This window comes from Atta colombica, unplaced genomic scaffold, assembly GCF_001594045.1.
Source record: "Atta colombica isolate Treedump-2 unplaced genomic scaffold, Acol1.0 scaffold99, whole genome shotgun sequence".
NCBI lineage: Eukaryota > Metazoa > Arthropoda > Insecta > Hymenoptera > Formicidae > Atta > Atta colombica.
This window is the reverse complement of record NW_017259593.1, coordinates 263,361-282,878: the sequence shown is the minus strand read 5'-3', so window position 1 is coordinate 282,878 and position 19,518 is coordinate 263,361. Positions and strand designations below refer to the sequence as shown.

General features: G+C 32.0%; 1 protein-coding gene across 2 annotated transcripts in view; it reads left to right on the top strand.

The window, feature by feature from the left end:
* Positions 1-19,518, top strand: part of LOC108693791 — a 130,369-nt gene that overhangs the window by 60,199 nt on the left and 50,652 nt on the right. The window contains exon 2 of one of the 2 annotated variants that reach the window (XM_018202930.1): positions 14,645-14,834. In XM_018202930.1, coding sequence (XP_018058419.1) covers positions 14,646-14,834 — 189 coding nt within the window. In that variant the 5' untranslated portion in view covers position 14,645. Of the gene's footprint in view, positions 1-783; positions 2,240-14,644; positions 14,835-19,518 lie in introns of those variants that run through there. The other variant, XM_018202929.1, reaches the window with a different exon arrangement.

Genomic DNA, 19,518 nt, shown 5'->3' with positions numbered 1-19,518 from the left:
GAGAGGAAGGGAGAAGATGCGAGAGGGAGAGGGGGAGGGGGAGAGAGAGAGAGAGAGAGAGAGAGAGAGAGAGAGAGAGAGAGTCGGTGACCCTTAAATAAACGAAACACACGTGCTGACGAGAGGAGATCCTTTTGCAGGGAACTGAGAATGCACGCGCCTCGTCGTCGATCGCTTTGATACATGTGATTCCATCGCAGTGCATCCTGTAAAACCCTGTAAATAGATCCTGTAGGCCTTTAGATGAATTTAGAAGTAGCTAATTAGTGTTGAGACGCAAACGAATTTGCTAGAATAAAATGAGGACTAATTGAAAATGAGGACTAAATAAAATTGCATAATAGAGTCAGTAGAGATAATAGCTTAAAATCATTACGAATTTTCCTTCAGCCCGTTTGCTGTCAGTAGTGATGTCGATTGATTAATTGTATACGCGATTGTGCTCATTCAATCGCTCAGCCACATTGCTCGTTTGCGAGCAGGTATGTAGATTGCTTTATCGACACTTTGCCTGTTCAAAATAATGCGATTTTATAGTCAGACTGATCTGGCATTTTTTCCTTCCGGCTTTTCGATTAATCGCGACATCGCGAGATCAAATATATTATCATCGGCCGGGATGGCATGTGCTTTTCAATGACAACAAATTGTCAGAAAATAAAAAGAAACGATCTCGCGATGACGATGTGAAAACAGAGACAGGTTTGCGGGAGTAGAAATTCATCGAAGAAAATTGACTAGCGGGATTGACTGAGCCAAAGGGTTGTCTTTCCGGTGTTGCAGGATGCACGCGGTTGGATTGCACTCGGCGCTGGCCATCAAGCGTCAGCGAATGCGTCGGGATGAGCAGCGTCGCGCGCGCGAGCGTCGTTATAGCGCGCAATCGGGCGAAAGTGGCCTGACATCGCCTAGGGCATCGACCGGATCGCTGGACCACCATGGCAGGCATCACAAGAGCACGCATGGCGGAGCGCGTGCGGCCGGCCAGGGTATGCTGGACACGAAGGTGGTCACTTCGATCGGAATGCTGCACATCGGCGTGGTATTCCTGGTACTGGGCGCTTTTCTGCTGATGAGCGGCTTGTTGCCAGGCGATCTCGCTCACTGGGGCACTAAAGCATCTGGCGGCTGGTGGAACGAGCTGGTCGCGGTCGGCCTGTTCGCAATTCTAGTAGGCATTTTCTTGATTGTTCTGAATCGTGTGATCGCCAAGAAGGAGGAGGATGATCTCGAAGAATATGTACAACGGCAACTCACCAGATCTCGATCAGGACATCGATTGGAGCGGGATGTGGAAACCGGTGGACTGACTACTCGCCACGCCAGACGGGCGAAACAGATGAGGCAGGTGTCATCGGACACATGTCTTGAGATCAAGGATAATGGCAAGGTCAACGGTGGCGATTCGCCGCCACGGAGCCCGCCACCGGCATACACGCCGCAGGTCGCGATCAATGGCGAAAATCAGTCGACGGTCCAATCGGCACTGTACCTGGAGCAGATTACCGAGGAAGAAATCATCAGCGACCGTATCGAAACCTCGACCACCAACAGTCTCAGTCCGAGCTCTCCTAGTGAGACTCGAGAGCTGCTGCAGAATGCGAGATACTCGAAGCAGAATGGAAATCCGCAGCAAGTTCATCGGCCGCTTTATGTCTCTAAGATCTAGATCTTAGATCGAAAGAGGATGAAAGGAGACGATAGACGACAAGCGTATAACGTGTATACGCGGAAAAGTTTATCTTCTATCCATTCTTATCGGCGTCTTCCGACTGCAATATTCTTGAGAATGAAATTCCGCAGTCAGCGAACATCATTCTCTCGCATCGGACAAATCGTATAATGAGTATAATGACACAATTGTGAGGAAACGCAAGACTGGAAAAAAAAGACAGTAAGAGAAACGAAATGTGACGTTGCAAGACGTTGTAATCAAAACAGGCAGACCCGAGAAGATGGAATCTCCGCATGGATTAAGTAGCGACTTTTACGTGGCGTAACGCAACAGTCCTCATATTTATATCGAATCGAGATATACATGATATCCGAACATTTCTTTCGAGAGGAAAGAACTTCCGAAGAAATTTGAAAAGCTAAAAGCTTTCGATAATCATACACACATAATCACAAACAAACGTATACATATGTATAACACACTCGACCGATGGATGAAGTTAGGAAATCGAAAAATCGAATTCAAGGACCAAGAACATTACCCGTGGAGATTATATCATTAGAAAGAAGCACAACTTTGCGAAACGACTTTGTTATTAAAACGTATTCTATATAGATATGTATACTGGGAAGTACTCGATAAATAATCTGTTGGAAATAATCGTTTCTACTTAAAAGACAAAAAAAGACAAAATTTATTAGGTGTATAACAGCATATATTACGATAATTCTTTATGCATTTTTCACTTGTCCTGCGTAAGTTCGATCCTCTTATCCCCTAGTAGTTATTTCTAAACATCGAGTTCTAAATTACATTTGCCATACACCGCAAACCCAAATATGTAAAATGTAACTTTAATATATGTGTATAATTTCGTTTTATAAAAATCATTCTATACACTGAGAAAAAAAGTTGCTATTTCAAAAAAATATTAATTGATTCAACTAAACTGTGGCGGTCACGGGCTGTCAATCAAATATTTGTTAATTCAAATAAATAACATGTTTTAAATTACAAGATTTTGTTAATCTAAATATTTGAATAAATAATTACAAACAAAACACATTTTTAGTCAAGTTAAACTTTTTTTCTCAGTGTACTACACATTTAAGGCCCAGTTGCATCAATGTCACTTTAACTTTAAGCGAGACTTAAAATTCTATTTGTCTCGTTTTAGCCAAAAAGAGACAGAGACAGGAACAGTTTTAAGATTACTTAAAATTAAAGTAACAGTGCAATCAGGCCTAAATGTAGTACTTTCATTTTTGTATGCGGGTGTAATGTAGTATTCTTATTACATTGAGAAAAAAGTTATCAACTTGGCTAAATTTTAGTTCGTAATGATTATTTAGTTCAAATATTTATATATTTAGATTAACAAAATCTTGTAATTTAAAACATATTATTTGTTTGAATTAACAAATATTTAATTGAATTAACAAATATTTGCTTGATAATTCGTGATCGCTACATTTAATTAAATCAACTCACATTTTTTTGAAACAACTTTTTTTTCTCAGTGTACATGGAAAACTATCACACACATATTTTAAAGTCACTTGAATTTGCAGTGTAAAAATGCGATTGTTATTTTTTTTCTTTTTTATCATTAATTGAGCAGGTTGATCTCATTAAAAAATTATGAAAATTAATATTTACATTGTTATAATGAACATAATCGTTTGTACAGTATCAGATATGAAAAAGTTATTTATGTTATTAATCGCTACGGCGTGCGAAGACATAAGATCTCTATATCTCTACCAAGCTAGCAGGATCAAATGAGCAGAATCAAAAAATATCTTTTTAATTATTTAGTGCTCATTTTGTGCTAATTTGTGCTACAAAGAATAATTTTGTACTATATGCCATTTAAAAGAAACGCATGATGTTATTTCATCAAGCTAACATGACCATAAGAAAAAAAAAGAAAAAAGAGGAAAATGAAAGAAAGTATCTTTAGTGATTTTGTGCTTCAAAACATAACTTCGTAACTATATATTATTGTATTTATTAGGAGAAACTCGTGATTTTGTTAACTTATTATGAAGTTAGCTTATTAGGTTCAAGAAATATCCTTGATAGAAGTACTATAATTTATATCATCAAAATATAAAGTTTTAAATTTGTGCTCCCGCCGTTTCTTTGGAAACCCCGACTCCTACAAGATAGAGTATTCTTTGCCACGAGCAGAATCAGTCGCAATTTTTACAATAGAAATGATATAAAATGCCGATATAATTGTTATTATGCGCGATTATAATTATATTTTGTAGCACAAATTAGCACAAAATAAACACTAAATAGTTCGAAAGATCTTTTTCGATTCTGCTCATTTAATCCTAGTTAGCTAGTTTGACAGAGGTGATCTCTACAATTTGGATAGCCGAATGTTTCGACAACATTCACAATGACATTCCAAATTTTAATTTTGATTTATTCTAGCGCTAATGTTCTCTTCGAACTTTGAAAATATAATACAATTGATATGTATACATGTTACGGAGAATTCGCGCGAATTCCAGCGTATACGTCGAATAAAATTATAACTATTCGTCCAGCGACTGTTGGCGTAAGCAGTATTGTTAAGCTATTTGATAATTTATACTATGCTATATTCTTTTTTATAATATATTAAGCATTTATTTACACATAACACATGTACTAGCTTTAATCAGCGAGATTTCTGGGGGCGAACGATGTTACGCGCAATTCTCTATTATTGTTAGATATGTGTATGTATGCGTGTGCGCACGTGTGATTTCACTTTGAATTTAGTTATTGAATTTAGTAATTGAATTTAGTTATTTATGGAGAACGCGCATTTTACCGTTCCTTCCCGTATATCTCTTCAAAGTGAAATATCGTTATGCTCGGGCGCTACTATTCTGTGATCTTAAAAAGAGAAATTAATCATCTTATACATTTTATCATAAATGAATTAATTTTATTGAAAATGTTCTTTCGGTAGCGATATCGTGCTCTATACATTGTACTATTGCTCCATTATATCCACGCACAAGTGCCGCTTAATTATACATGCTATTTTTATTGTTATCGCAGAGTGTTCTACTACTCTTTAACAGATCCCATTATGTATTCGATTGTACAATTTTTTATGCCTTTTGCAAATTTAAAAATAAAAGAGAGGGGAGAGAGAGAAAGAGAGAGAGAGAGAGAGAGAGAGAGAGAGAGAGAGAGAGAGAGAGAGAGAGAGAGAGAGAAATCCTGTGAGGGAGTACGCGAATAGAAAGGGTGAAATTTATTACGATTAAATCGGAACCGGTTAGCTCAAATTAAAATAAATTGAGAGCTGCATGGACTGATCCCGAGAATCTTAAAAAGTTTTTAAATTTTAGAAAAAGGTTCGATCACGTGAAATCTCATTGGAAGGAGCTCTTTCGGGGAAGCCTAAAAAAGGAAAACTAAAATCGTTCTCAGATTAGATTCTCGAGTTTCAGATTATTTAGGATTCGCCCTTTAAACCAGCTGCAAAACTTAAAACATCATGCTAAAGTATCTTTGATAATGTGCACTACGGTATTCCTTTGATAATAATCTTAAGGATGAATATTCAAGTTTGATTTCTTACCCTCTTTCTCCCCCTCATCTTTCCTCTCCTTCATATACTCCTCGTATTTGTTAACGTACAAGCGCGAGAAATACGAGCGCACAGATGAATGTTAACCATGTGGATTAATTAAACCGTTTTCCTCAAATCTCTGTGATCGTAAGTAGAGGAGACCGGGGTAAGTGGTTACACGGGGTAACTTGGTACAGTTAATTTTTTTAGTTGTCATAGAGGGCAGTACATTTTATGAATTTTTATATGATTTTTATAATATTCAACAACTTCACTTAGTTTAGCCGCCATATTTGAACTTTAGAAGACACTACGTATATTTTCTTGATTTTCACTATTAAAAGTAAATATTTCATTGTATAAATTGCTTGTGTTATTGTACATATAAGTTAGAGATGTGTGATTATCCTTTTATACATTTCTTTTATATACATTTGATTATAATAATACATTTTATTTGAATTGATATATATCAATCTATGTAGTTTTCGATTTGTTTTTTCGAATTGAAAATGAAAGGTTAGGACAAGTTGTTACATTTCGATCGGGATCGGTTGTTACAGTGTAACAACTGTACAGTGTAACTTTATCCTATTCAAAACTATTTTTTTTTCATCTATCGAATGATGCACAGACTTCTATAAATAGATTAAACTGCCTACTTCGTCTCCATGTTTGAAGATAACACTGGGCAGCGCCATATTTGTATTCCTCCACTCTTACAAGTATAAATCACGCAAACAATACTAATGTTTTCACATAAATTTATGCGATATTCACAGACAGGACACATATATATGCATATGAATTGAAATAAAGGCAACTCGGAATCAAGTTCATCTCTTTTTATCACATTGAGTCAGCAATCTAGTTATAAAAGTCTGTGGAATGGTGCGATCTTACAAAAAAAAAAGACAAACAGAGGATCTGTAAACATAGAAACGTAGCGGCAAAGGAAGTTAAAGACTGTCTGTGAAAAAAGTAGCAAATGCAAAATATTAATTTTATGATTATTTATGATTTTCCAAATATTAATTTTAATAATTAATTAAAGAAAAAATTTTGTAATATATTTCTTTATTTTTATATTATAAAATAAATATTCCGCATGAAGTATTTCTTGTTTGATTTTATTATTTTATTATTTATTATTATAATTTTGAATTTGCTTATATATATATATATTTTTTTTTTGTTTTAAGTGATATTGTAAACATGACGACTTGCTCCAGTAATAACTTACCTCACAGTGGAGTAAGTTAATTTATCTACTGCTAGTAAATTTTAATTTTCAGTATTTAAAGAGATAGATATAAAAAATCAGAAAAAATTGACTAGTTAAGGATGTACAAGCAAACAATGCATATTTATTAATTTAAATGTATACACATTACATATAGTACGGAAAAAATTGCTAATCAAAAATTGTAACAACTTGCCTCGGTCTCCCCTACTTTCCATTTTTTTCGGAAAAGTATAGCTTTTTGATTCAGTCTCTAGATTTGCGCGTTCATTCGTTTATTTTTGCTCGACTAAAAGGCTGAAATCGCGAACTAATCTTACTTATTCATACATTACATATTTTATATATATAAAATATGTAATGTGCATATATATAACGTGTAAGTCTCCCTCGCAAAATAAAAATCTAAGAATATACATCTTCTTAATATTTAAGATTACTCATGTACTATCTCGATCTCGTAATTTTGTTTACCGTGATAGATTTCTAAAGCATACAAATTCTTCTTCGATCGAGACGTACATATCCATTGAAGAAATATCTGTTCCAGACATGTCCTCAATAAATCCTCAAATAAGTGGTACAATTATTACTCTATATATAATGTGTGTGCAAACGCGCACGTTTATTGATTGCAAAATTCTTAATATTTAAACAAGTGCACGAGCCATATATTGATTCCAACGCGTAAGTGAGATCATCTTTGAAGAAGATAGGTCTACCTATAGAGTTATCTGTTGTCTCATTCGTTTCGCATTGCCACTTCAGAGATTTCAGGGTCTACTTAATGCAATCTACTTAACGTTAAAAATGTTTCTAGGCAATGATCAATCACAAGGAAGAATTTTACTAATTGACCAATTAAAGAATACTTCAAAGTGTTTGTAGTATCATACCCCCATAGTAAAGAGTCACATTTACGTCACAATAGAGTTACAATAGTCAGGAAGAAAATATGATATCACTGTAAAGTTGTCATAATAAAAGCTGTCTTCCAAATTTATTACCACCATTAAAAATGCTACAGTTTACGTTACATGCTCTATAGATTTTCAGTACTGGCAATCAATTTTAAAACAGTTAAGATAATCAGTGTTATAAAGACATTCGCATATCACCATAACGTAACCATAATTGTTATGATGTAGTTGTGATGTAGTTATGATGTAATTTTTTTGTTATAATCTCAAAGGGGGTAATCTCAGAGAAATTTCTAGAGTTCGCAAAATTTAAATCTAACTTGCGCAAGTTCCCCACTTATGCGCAAATTCCCCACTTATTTTTCAATGATAGATTCTTTGATTGATTGAAAAGTCGACTTCTCCTCGGCATTTTCCTCAAAAGTATAAAGAGATAATTTATTACAGCTTTCCAATTTCTACAACGTTACGCGTTTCTGCATTTAAACGTTAGTTTAGAATTCTATTAAAGTTTAGCTGAAGTCCTCCAAGTTTAGCTGAAGAATGTAAAATTTTTTTATAAAGCGCAATCAATTTAGTTTTCTAAATTTTGGCTCGCCGAAGGAAATCTTTTTTTCAGTTACTGTTCGTAATTTGAAAATTATCGTTCCGTCATTATTTCCGCTGAGGAAAATGAACCTGAAGAATTGATCAAAGGCGGAAAATATGGAAAGAAAGAATTCATAGATGGCATACTGCGCGATGGAAATGTATGGAAATGTCGAAATGGATTTTAATTGCTGTATATACCGTTGTGTTGATTGATCAGTTTTGCAAAGTGACTCTCTTAGATAACTCTAATCTACAAGTGTCATAAGTCTTTAACTCTTTAAGCTCTAAACTTTATATAGCTGAGATCTGTCCAGGTCGCTTAAAACTTAGGATTAACATAACGCTGGGAAACATTTTTTGCCAGAAAAAATCGTTACATAGAGGCAAAGATTAAAGGAAGGCTGATTAAATTTAAGTAGATTGAGGCAAATGACGATAGGCATTTTCATCACGCATGCGTCGCATCCATTGTGAATGGTCTTACCCATTAGCCGTTAGCTTACGAAAAATCGCCGTTTTCCGGACAAGAGCGTGGACGATTGAAAACGATGAAGTTCTGAAAGTATTGCTGGTACATACGGCACAAATGAATCCGAAATGCTTCACTTCGTGAACAAATTTACTGTATCTCAATGAATTTTCCTCACACCGTTGCACCTTTGAATTCTTACCGAAATTTTAAACACGGTTGAAAAGGTGAATCGAAAGACGAAATGATATTTCACTTTGTTCATTCGTGTTTTGATGTTGAAACTACTCAGTGAGAAATGACAATGGAATCGACATCAAAACGATGTCGATTCGATATCGATTCGAAATTATCAAATTCAATGTCGATTCGACATCGATTCCATTGTCATTTCTCACTGGATAGGGATGCAACGAATAATGATTTGTTGGATAACCGGATATTGGATCTTATCCGGATAACAGGATTATCCAGCAGAATCGGGTAAGCCAGATAATCGGATTTTATTCGAAAATTGCACAAAGAAATCAAAAATTAAAAATCTAATTGTTTTTTTTGTAAATGTACATATATACTTTAGATGATATCTCACCGATTTGAGTATTCTTTATATATGTTGGGAGAGTATTTTGAGTGATTTTCTCGCAAAAATTAAGTAGGAGACGACATTAGTTAGGAGATAGAATAAATTAAAATTTCATAGTAAAATCGGGGTGTACAATTTTCCACACGAAAGGAAATCCATCCCATCTCCAGTTATTAACCAATTTATAACATATAAAATAAAATGTCGCTAAAGATGCTTGACATTGTATATTCTTTTTGCCGATCGTGATTTAATTTATAATATTTCATTGTGTAGTTATGGAGTGCAATAGCTTGTACTTGTCTAATAGCTAAATGACGGTTACATACTTCAGATTTGGTTATCTGGGAGATTCTCTTGTTGCACTTTACTTTGATTGATTACTTTGATTTGCGACTATTTAAATTGTATTGAGGAAGTATTATACGAGACTATCAAGATATTTGGAATTATTCATCAGGAGATTTTTATTATACTAGACTGCTGAAGATGGCTTGAATTAAGCTGAAACGTTCGGTATTTGTTATATATATGTAGTACTGAGAAATATATGTTGATATAATCGCTTCAATTGCGAATTTAGACTTTTAATTGCCCGTGTTTTTATTTATTGTTTAAAATAAAAATATCTGCCTGTACAAATTAGATAAGGGTTGTGTTAGGATTAAGTGTTAAAATTAAATTGGAATAGGGATGCAGAGAGAGGGGCGGAGTACCTTACCCACACGTTTTCCTCTCTTTGCTTCTGGAGTGAAACAAAATCAACAATTGTTCTATTCTAAATAGTTTCATGTAGAAAGAATTCATGTAGGCGAAGGAAGGGCCCCTTGCATCCCCATCACGATTTAATCCTATCCAATCTTTATCTCAATATGAGGTAGCCCTCATTTGTATGGAAAGTGCGCCCTTTGGCATAGTGGGAGATGGGGATATATAATAAATTAAAGTTCTATAACATGCATCCTCTGTATATTTATTATATCTCCTAGACAATGCCGTCTCCCATTTAATTCTTGCGGGAAATCATTCAGGACACTCTCCCCTACAACGTATCTAAATGATTTTCAAATCGGTGAGGTGTTACCTAAAGTATACATTTACCTGTTTTTTTTTTACAATAAAAGATTTTTTTAATGTAAATCATTATAAGTATGCTATAAAGGTTTAATATTTATTCAGAAAATAGAAACAAATTATTGCCTAATAATGCAGAAATATTTATATTTATTATGAACAATATAGGTAAAATACTTAAAATATAATACACAAAAATATAATATACAAAAATAAAAGAAAGTTTATTTTAATTTAATCGTGAAATTATGTTATATATTACATATACATTATGTATTAGGCTTGATATAGATTTGTTTCGATTACGAAAATTCCGATTGCATAATCGAATATACCATGTATATTAATAAATATTTAAATATAAAAATATTTAATAAAACAATATGTTTATAGATTGGTCAGATTACGCATCCTGGTTGTATGGTGGGGATAATCAATGAAATACCTCCTCCAAAATGCAAGGAGCTTAGCGTGAAATTAAAAATGTCATTACATACAATATTTATTTACAATTTTCGTCGCTGCAATGGCAAGTAATGACCACCGAACGAAGCGATAATTGATTTACTTTTATCATCAAATCTATTATAGATTCTAAATATCTTCTTCATACAATCAATAACTTTTACATATGTTTTGATTGTTACAATACTATAAATATTAGGTGTAGTAAAAAGAAATCCATTATTTTTGAAATTGAATGGAAAAATAATGGATTTCTTTTTACTACACCTAATATATCAAATAATAGGACATGTAATGCGACAATAATTATTTGTTTTTATTATATGAAAAAATCGATTTTTTTTTCTTCCCATGAAATAATCAAAGAGATTCTGAAAGTAGATGTAAAAAGAAAATACCCGTATCTCGACGTTTCATCAGATCAAGTCATTAACGTTTTTTAAATATCATCAAATGTCTTTTTAATATTGTATAGCACAGATTTCCCTTATGAAAAATTTAAAGAGATTCTGAAAGTAGATGATTAGGAAAGCATACCCGTGTCTCAGTACTGACTTACTTCGACATTATCGTGACCTAAACAAAAGCGACATGGAAAATATTCTGAGCAATAAAAGAGCTGACAATTAAAAAAAAACTGTTGCTGAAATGATTTCGGCTTTTCATGAAATAAAAATTAACATATCGTTCAAAATAAATTTTCTTCACAATCATTTGGATTTTTTCCAAATTTGGGTGAATTCAGTGAGGAACACATGATGAATACTTTCATCAAGACATTGCGATCATTGAGAAACACTTCAAAGGAAAAGACATCAGATACATGCTTGGTAAATATTGTTGTTTTATTGTTCGTGCAAAACGGAATCATACAAACGGCAAATCAAACGATCAAGATTCTTATAGTTATAATTATAATTATATTGTCATTATTATACACAAATTTGAAAATATATGAAAACAAATAATTCTCAGTTGTTTTTTTTTTATATTCGAACTCATTGCATCATTTCACATGCAAAAACGTAAATTATTTATTTAAAAAAATTATTATATAATTTAAAATAATTTTAAAAAGCCAATATGAAGCAAACATGATAAATAGTTGCATAAAAAACATTAATGGCTTGATGTGATAAAGCACCGAGATACAGATTTTTTTTTTTACATCTACTTTCAGAATCTCTGACTTTTTCACGAGAGGGAATATATGTTATATTATGTTACAATTTATTGTAGTAGTATATGTTGTACTAGCATAGTATAATATATTGAATTTATAAATAAATTTATTATTTGCTATTATTGGCACACGTTCAGCCACTGTTCGAACAGCTTCTTTAAAAATGTAAAATACTTTACGTTCTTTGCTGCAGGATTAATAGATCCATTTCGACAATTAGATCACTGTATCACGGCATAATTTTACTTTGCAAATGAATTAAAGTATTTCTCCAAGAAATTGAGAAAAATGAATAGAAATTTCTACAGATATTTTTGAAATTTGTATATTATGTTTATTATTAATAAAATAATTTTATTTATATATGGTTAAAATTTCAAAGATCCTAACGGTGCTGAAATAGAAATATTCGCCTTTAAAGTTTCAGCTTTTAATACGTAAACTTCTATATCAAACCTTGTCGAAGTAACGTTGCAATATTTTGCGACAAAAATCTTCTAACAGATTTAAAAAAAGAAATAAATATGTAATGTAGAAATATTATAGAAATCTTATAAAAAAAATAGGGACGTCAAGCGATGCCATTTCTGAATTAGAGTAGTTTAAATTTGTAATTTGATAAAATTCTCCTTTTTGCATGCCGAGCGATGAGATAGGGATATACTGTTATCACATTTTAACTGTCTTCAGTGCGGACTAATGTTCGTGCACACATATGTATACGACATTTATACGCGCGCGCGCGCGTGTGTGTGTGTGTGTGTGTGTGTGTGTGTGTGTATGTTCGCCTCAAAAGTTTCTCTCTTCAGAGAGCATGCAAAGAGGTAAAATACGCGATTAATTTTCTAGCGATTGTAGCCAGAGAAATAAACTTACCTAAACTGAATTAAATTCGCAAACTGTAAAGACTAATCAAGAAGACATGGATACGGATATGGCACACGGCTTCAGGCGACTTCATGCTATATCGTGCTCCTTCGTATGCATTTTGAAGGATGTATCTCATTGTAGAGCGACGACTACGCATCCACGGGAATGCTACACCTTATATATTTCCATCATAGGTCAGATATCCATATAAAATATTTTGAAAATTTAAATTTTAAATATGCGTAATTATTTCTATTCAAATTATAGAAAATGAAACTTTTCACAGTCCGGATGAATAGCGAATTATCCGCCCGAATTAAAAACAGACTGAATAGCACGGATATCGAATATTTGCCGGATATCCGTTGCATCCCTATGCTTGCGGAACGTAGCGAGAAATGATGGACGATATCTGTTTGAAGAGATTTAGAAGTATTACTATATTTATCGCGAAATTTACTATGACATGTAAGGATACTTTTACTTGAAAGCGTCGGAATTATAGGGGATATAATATAAGAGGGATGAGATCGATACGCGGCTATCGTATTCTGTTATCGATGCGCTATCTTTATCCCCTTGGTGCACCTCGCGTGAAAACGTGTATTCGCAAAAGATAAAGTCAATATTACGAAGATCGTTGATCGATAAGAGAACCGTTGTAATTATTATTTGCTATGAAATTATTACATCAATGCTGTTTTACGATTATTACAGTAGTTATTTTATCTTAAAAAAGTTAAAAGCTTTTCTTACTGCGATTTCTCTATTGTACCACTTATATATAACTTGATGCACGAATTTTTCGAGAATAAATTATGAAATGCTCCATTCTTAATGATTGTTTTTCTACGCTTTTAGAAATTTCCCACTCCATTCTACGAATTGAATTATTATTCGCATTTTAGTTTATTTATTTATTATGAAGTTATTTATTATGAGGTTTTATTCGCTTCGGACCACAGTCGATTATACGTTTGAGTTATCTTATATATGTTGGTATTCTAAATCGGAAGGAGAAAAAAGAATTTTGATCTCCGATTAGTTTTGTCAGACAACAGTTTGCTGGAATTATTGTTTTGTTAACGAGATAAATCTCAATAAGCAAAATAGAATCGAAATGTATTCGAATGTTTTTTTTTCTATCTGGGACCTCCTGCAACTTGCTGCATCGACTGCAGGTCGGAGAGTGGATGACGTATCGACCGGCTCGAGGTCAACTGAGGTCACCAAAGTTCATAATGCGTTTGGTGCAATAGTAAGCCGGTGTCAGACCATATCGCAGAATGCCATGCGCCTAAAAAGTTTTTTTGCTCTTATAATGCTCTTCTTTTTAATAAATTATTGAAACATTTATCGTCGATAAATAAAAAATAATGCTGCTAAACAGAGAGATTCAGAGATATTTTGATAATTCGCGATGTCCTCCAAATAGCGCTGAAATTAGTAACATTTAATAAGAATATTATTAATTTAATTATTTTTTTAAGCAAATTTTTTTTTAGAATGAAATGAAACATAAATTTCTGTTATTTAGGTTTTGCTACTTAAGAATGATTCGATTTCGACTTCGAATTTGCTGGTCTTGTTAAAATAATTTTTTACAGCAGAAGAATGTTTCAAGTTCTTATCTGCGGTATTCTATGTCACGAAATGAATTATCTCGAAATGCGCAAAATATTTTTTTTTAGCTCTTGTGTAGTCCGTTTATGAAAGAAAGGCATTATAAATAATAACACACGATATATATATATATATATTTTATATATATATATAAACATATTCACCTGCAATACTTTGCAATTTAATTGCAATTTAATATTGAAAAATCAATATTAGATTCAATTAAACCGTTTGTTAATAGATATATCGCGCTTTGTTAATTAATTCTGGTAAGTCATGTTTACGGAATTTGGCAATATGATTGCCATATTTTCCTTTTGACGAATAGTATACATGAAAGTGCTGACTTTTTGTTTGATTAGGATGATTGGTGCTATGCCAGCGGTGGCTGTTCGTCATGAGCGTAGGAGGCAAGAAAAAAGGCTGAAGCGGCCAAGTCAACTCTATTTAGGAGGGCAATGGTTACCACCCCTTCAAGGCTCGCCGCCCACTCCTAGTCCGCATGGGCACAACAATTTGGAGCCCTTGCCTGAACTTTATTTATGCGGCAAGGTAACAATTAATTGTAATAATATATCGATTGACGTGAAGTCAATGTTCGAGGAACTATACTTAACATTTAATAATTACGGTTTCCTAACTTATAAAGAGTATAAGCTCAGAAATAGTGAAGTGGAGTAGAAGTTGCAAAGAAGTTTACAGACTCAATTTCGTGAGTTTATTTTTCTTTTACAAAAACAATGAAACTTATAATATCTTAGTCTTGCACTAAAAATGATCAGTTGCTTGTGTGATACATATAAAATAATAATCGTGAGGGTTGATTTAAACTTTATACACGAAGAACATTTTTATTATATTAGGTGTACAACTTTGCTTCCGCCGTTTTCCTATAGATGGCTTTAGCGGTAAGTGGTAGTCGAAATAAATAGATCATAGACGTCATACAATAAACTTGGGCATCTGTCAACATAACCCCATAGAAACATTAGTCGATTTGTGTCTGCATCATAAAGTTATTCTCGATTGAAAATGTCAGTTTACGAGCCAAATTCTCGTCATTTGCGGGAGGTTTTAATTTTTTGCTTCAATATGAAGAAATCTGCGGCTGAGGCTCATCGAATGCTCTCAAATACTTATGGTGAGGCTACTATTAGTGAAAGAACATGTCGTGAGTGGTTTCAACACTTCAAGAACGGTGATTTTGATGTCCAAGGTCATGCTCTGTATTTGGTGGGACCAGCTCGGCGTAGTGTATTATGAACTGTTAAAACCGACTGAAACAATCACAGGCGATCGGTATCGAACGCAATTGATGCGTTTGAGCCGAGCATTGAAAGACAAACGGCCGCAATACAACGAGAGACACGATAAAGTGATTTTGCAGCATGACAATACTCGACCCCATGTTGCGAAAGTGATCAAGGCATACTTGGAAACGTTGAAATGGGAAGTCCTACCCCACCCGCCGTATTCTCCAGACGTTGCTCCCTCTGACTATCACTTGTTTCAATCAATGGCACACGGCCGGGCTGACCAGCACTTCCGGTCTTATGAAGAAATAAAAAATTGGATCGATTCGTGGATAGCCTCAAAAGATGACCAGTTTTTTCGACGCGGGATTCGTACGCTACCCGAAAGATGGGAGAAAGTAGTGGCCAGCGATAGACAATATTTTGAATCATAAATGTATAACCAGTTTTTTACAATACAGCCTCGAATTTCGGAAAAAAACGGCGGAAGCAAAGTTGTACACCTAATATTTTACCACAAAATTCGCTAAAAAATTTACCATGTTAATGATAAATGTGGGAATTTGGCAAACTATTAAATATTATCATAATAAGACAAGAATTTTTTAAAATATACGAAAGTCATTTTATAAACTACCAAGAAAATTTAAAAAGTTTAAAAAATTGTAAAATTATCTGGACAATAGTTTAACACAACTGTCTGTCTGAAAAAGTTCTTATTTACTAACTTTTATAACGTTTATTATATCTATTTTTATATTGAAGAGGACCCAAATCCAAAGTCAAAACGCATCTATATTTTAATTTTTAAATATATTGTTACACGAATAACTAGTCTATCGACCTATATAGGCTTTTTATTTTATTTTATGTTTTATTTAATTCGATGGAGCTTTTATCTTATTTATAGATATTAAATTGTAAATTATTCTAATGCAAAATAGATACAATATATTTTTCGTAAAATTTACATATTACATTTTAATTAAGAATGCAAGGATAGATGAAAATTTGTCGAATAACCGAATATCGGGTTATATCCGATAAAGCCAGATAACTGGATTTCATTCGGCAAAATCATATAAGCCAAATAATCCGGAAATTGCACAAAGAAATTGAAAAATTGAAAATCTAATTGTTTTTTTTACAATAAAAAGAGAATTTTTTATATAAACCATTGTAAGTATATTGTAAAGATTTTATATTTTTATAGGAAATAGAAACACAGATTATATTATCTAATAATGACCAGAAATGCTCATCTTTCCTAAAAAATCTTCCTGAAAAAAATAAAATACTTAAAAATATTTCAAATACTTAAAAAATAATATCTAACAAAAATGTAATACACAAACAAAGTATAAAAGCATAAAAATTAATAAATTATTTCAATTTAATTTTTAAATTATATATTACATTATACGGGATGGGACAACTCTGTTCATTTAGAATAGTTCTGCTATTTTTAGAGATATGAAATATTATATTTATTGAAGTTGTATAGTATCAAGGGGGATATAATATACTACTAATAGTTTTTTATGAGTGGAGGCGCTTCGGAGATTTCAAAGTCATTTCTACTTTTTGAAATGGAATTGTATGATTTTTTTATACAATATGATTCCTCTAATTATTCTGCATATAAAAGTATTAAGATAGTGATATAAAAAGACTAGTTTATTATAAATTAAATATCTTTTATTATATTAAATATCTTATAAAGTAGTTTATAAGATTAGTAATTCATAAGTTATATTTTATTCTGTCTTATAAGATATTTTATACTAACTTTATTCTGACTTACATATTAAAATAAAATATCAAGTAACTCATTAATTTTTTCAAACTATTAATTTTTTGATAATCGTATCTTAATATTTTCATATGCAAAATAACGAGATAAATAAAATAAATTAATATGATTATACAAAAATTAATACGAGTTATTTAATGTTCATATTTACTAGAATTTATAAAATATCTCATAAATTATTGGTTTTTTGATATTACTACCTTAATACTTTCATATACAGAATAATTAGAGAAATCATATGGTACAAAAAAAATCAATTCCATTAAAAAAAAGATGCCTTTGAAATCTCCACCCATAGAAAAACTATTAGTATATTGTATCCTTCTTAATGCTATACAACTACAATAAATATATTATTTTCAGAGTTGACAAGTAACGCATTATTTGTAACATCGTTACCGTTATAAGTTACTTTTTTTGATAACGACGTTATATTTTCTTCTAAATAACGTTCATGATAATAAATAACGCAATTTCATTTGGTAACGATAACGATTTCACTAGTTTACTTTTATCGTTACTTCATTTCTAACTAAAAGTTTAATCATAATTATAGTCGTAGAAAACAGAGATGAAACATTAACGGTCTGATTAGCTGTTTAAATCACGCGATTACAACGGCGCCTTTTTTTCATTGTATTGACACGTATAGACTAACTCTATGTATTCGCCGGATACATGCTTGGAGAGGATTCAAAAATCTACTCCAGCACGCTATGCAGCCAAACTGAGCATTAATTCAGGCTGTTATTTTGTTGATTTATGTTATATAATTAAAACAAAATGACTCACTGTAGTTGCGTTAATAATTGTAAAAATACTAGCAGAAATAGCAAGTGCAAATTCTACAAATTTCCATCTGCAAGTTAAAAATTAGCAAAGGAATAAATGGGTCAGGAGAATAAAGTAAGCACCATAACTTTACTTTTTGCAATGCTGCATTAAATACGTTATGCATATCATGATAATGTTTACATTTTAAGATATTCATATTTAGTGGTAGTGATGGACGGTTCATCATAGTCTCTAAAGTCTTACGATTACATAATGATTATTTTGTTGATGATAAAAAGATATCTTAGATATTATTAAATCCAAGCTGGGTATACAATATTTCTTACTACAATAGTCTTATCTACAATATTTCTTACAACATACAGGGTAAAAAAATAAATGAAACTGCAATTATAAGTAGGTAAATAAACATAATTAATGTGTACAATTAGCAAAATAAGCTTTAGTTTAATTAAATTACAAAATTCTTTTTATTATAGGTATAAATGTTTTATGAAACAAAGGTAAGAACTAATACTTATTGTCGTATCAACTAAAAATTCACAGTTTAAGGAAGATATGATTAAAGTGATTATTGATAATATTAGTACAGAATCTAATTATCAAGAAAGTTCACAGAATAACCAAGAAATTCTTAAGATTGATAAAAATTTTCAAATGGACATATTTAGCCAAAATTTTTCTGAAGAAAAAATTTTAATTTGTAATAAGTATAAATATATTTATCTTCACAAAATGGTTTGCTATGCTCAAAGAGAAATTGGAGAAATTAGAGAAATTGTGTCAAGAATAAAAAATTTAAGAACAAAAAATGTGATCTTTTTGAAAAAAATTTTTGTGGATATACTGAACCTGATTGCAACGAACTAATGACCTACATAGTAAATGTACAATATGCAGTGACTCAATAATTTTGCTGATATTTCATTGGTTCGCAATAATGAACAACTTATAAAGCTTGCTGAAATTTTAATAAATAATATTAAATTTTTATTAAAAAGAATGGCTACAATGAATATAGATGAAGATAATGTAAAATTATAAAGGAAAATAGACTTTTTATTTTTTTAATACAGATGAAAAGAAGTTTTTCAGCAATAACTGTTTTATTCAATGTTCATAAAACAATTATTTCAAGAATTTTCTATTAAACTCTAAGACATTTAGCTGGTGCAACAGCCAACTTAGTTTTCTGACCAAATAAAGATACTGTTCAAGGTACAATGCATGAATATTTTTAACCAGATTATGTGGATATGAACTCGAGTAATTATCGATTGCACTGAATTTAGAATTGAAGTTCCAGCAGGTGTAGATAAACGTGTTTTTTGCTATTCTTATTATAAGAAAAGTTTTACTGCTAAAGTACTGATAG